The 7,117-nt window shown below is 40.7% G+C and overlaps 2 protein-coding genes across 2 annotated transcripts; one reads left to right on the top strand and one right to left on the bottom strand.

Annotated features, from left to right (window-relative positions):
* The first annotated feature begins 914 nt into the window (after positions 1 to 914).
* Positions 915 to 1,484, top strand: LOC112171244. Its single transcript, XM_024308457.1, has one exon. It carries the CDS (start codon positions 915 to 917, stop codon positions 1,482 to 1,484), a length of 570 nt encoding a protein of 189 aa, XP_024164225.1.
* Positions 1,485 to 3,279: 1,795 nt separating this feature from the next.
* LOC112184287 (UDP-xylose transporter 3) lies at positions 3,280 to 6,783 on the bottom strand. Its single transcript, XM_024322571.2, has 8 exons — positions 6,499 to 6,783; positions 6,252 to 6,404; positions 5,529 to 5,713; positions 5,360 to 5,427; positions 4,822 to 4,954; positions 4,201 to 4,362; positions 3,814 to 4,086; positions 3,280 to 3,718 (listed from the first exon to the last, which is right to left on the bottom strand). Exons 2-8 carry the CDS (start codon positions 6,370 to 6,372, stop codon positions 3,602 to 3,604), a joined length of 1,059 nt encoding a protein of 352 aa, XP_024178339.1. The 5' UTR covers positions 6,373 to 6,404; positions 6,499 to 6,783; the 3' UTR covers positions 3,280 to 3,601.
* Between the last annotated feature and the right edge of the window lie 334 nt (positions 6,784 to 7,117).

Raw genomic sequence — 7,117 nt, 5'->3', positions numbered from 1 at the left:
ATTATACCATTGAGTACTGCACAGGGAAGTCCAATACCGTGTTGGATCTCCTCTCACGGTGCCATGAACTTTGCTCCGTTCAGGCTGTTTTTGCCCCTCTTTTTGATAGCCTGGATCAAATTCGTCACGCTTATGAGCGTGACCCAGAAGCTCAGCCCATAATCTCACAATTGCACCAAGGCCAGCCATCCAAGAAGGGTTTTGCTTTGCGGAACCAACAATTGCTATATAAAGATAAGATCTTTGTGCCGACCACATCCGAGTGGCGCTCTAAACTTCTACTGGAATTCCACTCCTCTCTCATTGCTGGCCATTCCGGCTATTTACGCACCTACCTCCGCCTAGCTCGCAATTTTGCTTGACCCGGTATGAGGAAAGAAATCAAGGCCTTCATTGCAGCTTGTGACCAATGTCAGCGCCAAACTTATGAGACCACTCACCCACTCGGGCTGCTCCAACCCCTTCCCATTCCAGAACACATTTGGTTTGATATTTCAATGGATTTCGTCGACGACTTGCCACCGTCTAACGGGAAGAATGCTATTCTTGTGGTTGTGGACCGCTTGTCAAAACAGGGACACTTTGTAGCCATTTCACACCCTTACAGTGCCACCCAGATTGCCGAGACCTTCTTGAAAGACATTTTTCGTCTCCATGAAATGCCCAAGTCAATTGTAAGTGATTGTGATCCGGTTTTCATAAGTCATTTTTGGGTTGCCTTTTTCAAATTACAGGGTACCACTCTATGCCGGAGCTCAGCATACCATCCACAATCGGATGGCCAAACCGAGGTCGTGAACCGGTCATTGGAGCACTATCTGCGGTGTTTCGTTGCGGATAAGCCTTCCTCTTAGGCTGAGTTGCTTCATTGGGCAGAGTGGTGGTATAACACTACCTACCACTCCACCATCAAAATGTCCCCTTTTCAGGCAGTTTATGGCACCCCTCCTCCATTGGTCTCAATGTATACCCCGGGTTCCATGGTCGTCCATTCTGTTGACCGTACTTTACAGGATCGCAATGCTTTGCTTCAACTGCTCAAATTGCATATGTCCCAGGCCCAGAACAAGATGAAACAACACGCGGATTCCAACCGGACCGAAAAGGAATTCCAAGTTGGCGATTGGGTGTTCCTAAAGTTACATCCTTATCGCCAACAATCATTAGTCAAACGGCCATCTCATAAACTCTCTCCCCGTTATCACAGGCCATTCAAGGTTCAGGCCCAAGTCGGCAAGGTAGCCTACCGGTTGTATCTCCCTCCTCATTCCAAGATTCATCCAGTTTTTCATGTTTCTCTCTTGAAGAAACGTGTCAGCGATGATATTCCACTTTCCTCCACACTTCCCCACTCCAACAGCAAGGGTGAATTGGTTTGGCAACCTTTGAAAGTGCTCGACATGACTGTTTGCAAGAAGAAGAAGCGCTCTGTCACTAAATGGTTCATCCAGTGGGCCAGTCTTCCTGTGGAGGATGCTACTTAGGAGGAAGCACACATGATCAAGGCACGCTTCCCTTCCTTCTGCACCTGAGGACAGGCTGTGTCTTAAGAGGGGGGGACTTGATAAGATCATCCCTAACCCTTAGACCAATATTGCTTATTTCTAGTAGTAATAGAAGTATGTATTGGATTTAGCCCAAAGGTCTAATGGCCCAGTTGACATGGAACGTGGTCCTAGTCAATTGTCGTTTTGTAAGCAGGAGTCAATTTCTGATCTCTGTTATAAGCTGTATCAAATCAACCTTTTTGGCTCATGAATGAACATTAAACTTTTGAAATCCTCCCAAATCCCCTTTAGTCCCAGTTGAGTCTATCATTCTCATTTCTTATTACATGGCATCACCAGATGTGAGACTGAGTTGGGTTGGCGATTGGGGACAAGTTGGGACTTAAGAGGGTAGGAGTTGAGGAACATCAATAGGATCAATGATGGTACTGCTTGGATATATTTTCTTTGGGATTAATTTCAATTTACTCCCTGAGATTTGGGGGTGTCATCATTTCACCCCCTCTACTCTCAATTTTTAATTTTTACCCCAAACTTTCCAATTTTAGTCTTTCGTGTTCAATATCTCATGTTCCGTGAAACTTAGACGTTAACTCCGATTATAGGGCCCACTTTGAGGGCTAAAATGGTCATTTCAAGACATTTAAAAAAAAAAAAAAAACCCTTTTTAGGGGCTAATCCGACGGTGTTCTGGCCTCCTGGCCTTTGCTCCGCCATCCCCATTATCCTCGTCTCAGCCTCCCCTCTTCTCTCTCTCTCTCTCTGTGAAAGGTTTCAATGATGGTGGCAAAGGGACGAGTGGACGAAGGCAACGATGACCGACTTCGTTCTCGTCTTCAGTTCAGATCTGTTCTTGATCGAATTGGAAATTGAAGGTGACGACGGCGATGATATCATGGTCAAATTCCAATTCAGGGCTAGGGTTTGGGGTGGAGTCAAATTCTCAGGGCTCCGGCTCTGAATTCGGTGACTTTCTAGCTCCACAAGGGCTTCAGGTTGTTGGGTTGGAGTCCGATTTGGATTCGGATAACGATGAATTCGAAAGCGGAGGTAGAAGAGCGGTGGAGGTTACCTGGAGACAGATTCGTTGTGGGGAGGTTCACCGGAGGTAGAAGAGCAACAAAGGTTCATTGATGTAAGCTTTTATCTAGGTCTCTGATTTGATTGTGATTCTAGTGTAAAACTCTGAATTCTTCCACATCTTGATCAAAGATAGGATTTTTGTTATCTGGGCATGTAGGTGTAGTTGTGGTTATTGCAAATGCAAATTGTGTGAAAGTTTAGGAATTTTTCGTTTGCAGATTCTAGGTATTGGTGGATTGCCTGCACAATAAAGTTAGGGTATTGGAGTTGCCCATTGGAGCTTAGAGAGAGAAGGTGGTGGGCAAGTATGGGTTTGTGCAGGGTAAGAGAGAATTAGGATGTGATGGGGGGCGGTGATTTTGGTTGCCAGAGATCGAAGAAGAAGAAGATGGGGTTGATTTCTAAGGCGGGGTTACAAGCATAATTTTGCCGTCAAACATGGGTCCGCGTCAGCAGTTAACGTCTAATTTTAACGGAACATGAGAGATTGGACACAGAAGACTAAAATTGGAAAGCTTGGAGTTAAAAATTTAAAATTAAGAGTAGAGAGGATGAAATAATGACACCCCCAAACCTCGGGGGTAAACTGAATTTAATCTTTTTCTTTGTTACATATAATCACAATAAACAAACCCCCAAGAATGGAGAACAGCTATGATATTAAGCAAACTAGAATGGAGCACAGTTGTGACTAGCTGTAAAGGATGTAACTTCTCTTTATGTAATAGACTATTAAAATTTCATTACAAATGCGTACAAAATTGAACCATATTCTTCTGGACTCTAGGAAAAGTAACAATCTCCAATATAGGTACTCCTCACTTGAACTAATTGTTGACATATCAACTTACTATAATTCTTTAATAAACACCGAGAAGAGGGAGGACCCGCACCTGTTCAACTGAAGACAGATGGGTGAAGAAATTCATACACCAAATATATTGTCATTGCTCTAACACCTCAATATGCTGCTGCTATTAGGTGTGTAAATCAACTAGATTGAAACGCCATCACGCGTGTAGATCTTTGTTTGACTTCCATGAAGGGGGGGACATCTGAGTAACAGCGAGCTTTAATCCGCTTCCATTTTCCACACTCACTAGAGGTTCGGTTTCACCTTCCCCTGCCTGAAACCATAAACGAAAAAGGAAAGGAGTTCAGTGTCACTTCATCATTCAATGTTACAAAACGAATTAGAAAAGTTAACTCAAGTGACCAGAACCTTTGATTGCTGTGTTGCTTCTTCAGCGACCTTTTTCTGACCCTCCCGAGTGCAAAAATAAGAATATAAAACCATCCCCATAATTGCAACCAAAATTCCTAGGATGTTCTTCCAGTCAAATGGATCATGAAGCAAAGTATAACCAAACGCAAGCACAAGACATGTCTTCAGATGTCCAAGAACTTGATAGGTGACGGGAGATGTCTTTCCAATCACAAGAAATGTGCTAAAATTTACAGACACGGAGATCAGGCAGGATAGAATAATGAAAACCTGCATTTCGGAGGGTGAGCATATGCATTTCAGAGGGTGAGCATATAATCAGTAGTGCTTTCAAATAACAGCAACAAAGAGATAAACTGAAAAATATATTCTTTTGATTCTCACCAGTACTTGAGTTGTGTATTTGAAAGCAAATACATTCTGATTAGTCAAAAACCAATCCAGAAATGGGCCAGATATCAATAATGTCCCTGACTGATAGGGACATGATTGATATAGAAGTTGTGTTGAAGAAACCTTATACTTCTTCTGGATGGTATTGGTCATCTGAAAGAAACTAATTAAGGATATCAAACGAAACTGGAGATGCCAACCTACATATAGTCACTGTTTACCATCCATGCATAGAATAAAGAAACTTTAACAAGGAGTCTTGTGTTACTCATTATTAAAATATGAATATTTAGCACTATCAACTGCCAGACTTTGACAGTGTATGTAACCAACAACTACAGGAACCAACTTGTCAGTTATTCATCTAGCCATCTTCCACTGAACAAAGAATGCATTGTCATAAAGAGAAACCACATTTGTGGAACTTCTTAATCTAATACCTCCAGTGAGTTCTCCACAAAAGACTTTTGAAGCAAGGTTCAGAGACTATGCACCAAACATTACAAAGTACCATTTAAACTTCATTGATGCATGTGCAAATGATTCATTTTAAAAGTGAGGTACGCTATTTGAAAATGAAAAAGAAAAAGAAGACAACTCTATTGAGGATACAATTTGAGCAACGCATGTTGTAAGAACTGCAAGTACAGACAAGATACTTCCTAGAGCATTGAGTTGAACGTCAGTAACCGTAGCAATCCCAACACCAAAAAGGAGGATAAGGAGGGCAAACTGAATGCTCCTACTGCAAAACCAATAAATGTAAACATGGTATCAGTACAGCTAGGAAGTAAGGAAATCAGAAATGTATGATCAACTAATCAAACTTCACCTAAAATGCATCACAGCAGAAAAGGTAAGGGTCGATGACAGATATTGATTGGTCAAAGGGGGGAAAAAAGTAGGGGCAAGGATAATATTATCTCAAAAGCATTTTCTGAATTGGTACATGGAGCCAGCTTACATTATTACACCTATAAAGAAATAAACAACTAGGATATACAGTACTATATATGAATAAATCAGTATAACCGACTAAACTAAGAGTATATAATAAACAATTGACTTCGCATTGGTCCTAAGTTTTGGATGTGTTTGAGCATAACAGTAAATGAGATCTTAGTGAGGGAAAGTGTTTGTCAAGACAAACCTGAATTTCTTCCCAAGAAAAAGGGTCTCCAATAGTACAGTACAAGGGATGATTGCCAGTTTAGTCATCTAGAATGCCAAAACATAAGAGTAACTCAGAATTCAAATCTTAAGAAAGATGTGAAACACCAAATTTCATAAGTCAAAATTAAGTAAGGCAAAAAAAGTACCTGATAAAAGCCAACAGAATTGAACCCCAGGCTCAGGTTTAAAAGTCCTATGGAGATCCCATTCAGAACACCAAAACCCGTAACAGTCTTTTGATCCAGAGGTTTGTGTTCAAAGAATCTCATCCTCAAAGCCACATGAAGGGAACAAAAAGTGACTAATAGATGCCAGCTTGTCAAAGTTGTAGCTGCACAAATATGTATACAAATCTCATATCAGCAACCCCAGTACAGCAAATGAAAATGAAAAGGATTATAAATCATCTATCACAAATGAACAATCCTACATTCCCATAATTCCCTTCACAACAGATGCAAACATGTCCAACTGAATTGCCAAAGGACCAATTCCATCTCATTACTTACAAAACTGGACCGATCTAGTTAAATGCAAATCAAAGTTGAACCGCAATCAAAAGCTCTAATTATGCAGGAGAACCATGAATAAGTCGCAATAACCAACCACCAAACCTTTTCTTCTTCTCTTAAAACAATAGGTTACAATTAAAATTGTTCTTAAATGTCCATTTTCAAGAGCAACAACTCCATCAGTTTCAAATGTAACAAAAAAAGAAGGAGAAAATATTGTTATCAAAATCAAATCTTCAAAAGAAAAAGCATCCCAAATGCATTCACAAGTGAACGAACAAATCCATTAACAAAAAAACACACAGCAATACAAGGCAATCAGACCACACCAGAATTATAAACAGATATTGAACTTACCAAAAGTGAAACCCAGAGAGCTAATGAGGGCCTTGTTGCAAATGACAATGGAGACAGAAGAAACCACAGAGAGAGTCAACGCCCCCACTGTCCCAAGCTGAAACCTTTCACCCTCACCCATCTTCTTCCCTCCAACCCAACTTCAAGCTGAGCCTACAAAACAACCCAGAAACCCAAACCCATCAAAAAGTCAATCCCTTTTCCACAAAAACAAGCACCAAAACACACAAAGAGAACTGAAACTCACTCAGAGAGAGGATCAGAGTCCCAGATCTGAAAAGGGTCAAGATTAAGGGGTCCTAATTTACTGTGATGGGTTTTGACAATGAGTCAAAAAAATGAGTTGGGCTGTCTTTGCTATGCTTTGGTGAACGGTACAATTGCGTCAAGCAGTGAAATTTATCTAAATCTCTAACAGCTCAGACTGATTTATACAGCTCAGTGGGTTTCTGGTCTCTTTCTAATTCCTAGAGAGATAGAGAGAGATAGAGAGAGAGAGGGAGAGAGAGGTTGGTTAGAAAAAGGTTTGGTCTTTGGTGGCTTTATATGCCAGAGAACCTCTGATCACCTGGTCACTTCTCAGGCACCGACGTCGTTTCATTCATGTAGGTCCGTGAATTATGGACCATGAGTGTAGACAAAAATGAGTCACTACATTGCCAAAAACAGAAAATTTCAGATTAAATATTTGACTATGGATCTCTAATTAAACAAACATTACAAATGAATGAATCAGGTCATTATTTTGGAGCTAAAAAGTTAACCGTCACAAGAAATGAGAGTTTCGAAAATATAGCGTGAGAGTTACGATATCATAACATTATAACGTTTTAAGGTAATAAGTTATTTAAATTTGTGGGACGCTA

Source organism: Rosa chinensis, chromosome 1 (genome assembly GCF_002994745.2).
Source record: "Rosa chinensis cultivar Old Blush chromosome 1, RchiOBHm-V2, whole genome shotgun sequence".
NCBI lineage: Eukaryota > Viridiplantae > Streptophyta > Magnoliopsida > Rosales > Rosaceae > Rosa > Rosa chinensis.
This window is presented reverse-complemented; position numbering and strand designations above follow the sequence as displayed.

Coding starts and splice junctions, on each gene's coding strand:
- LOC112171244 (XM_024308457.1), top strand. CDS start 915: ATGTCCCCTTTTCAGGCAGTTTATGGCACCCCTCCTCCATTGGTCTCA.
- LOC112184287 (XM_024322571.2), bottom strand. CDS start 6,372: ATGGGTGAGGGTGAAAGGTTTCAGCTTGGGACAGTGGGGGCGTTGACT. Junction 5,714..6,251: donor CTCTCTGGGTTTCACTTTTG/GTAAGTTCAATA, acceptor ATATTTGTGCAG/CTACAACTTTGACAAGCTGG. Junction 4,363..4,821: donor CAACATGCGTTGCTCAAATT/GTATCCTCAATA, acceptor AGTTTCTTTCAG/ATGACCAATACCATCCAGAA.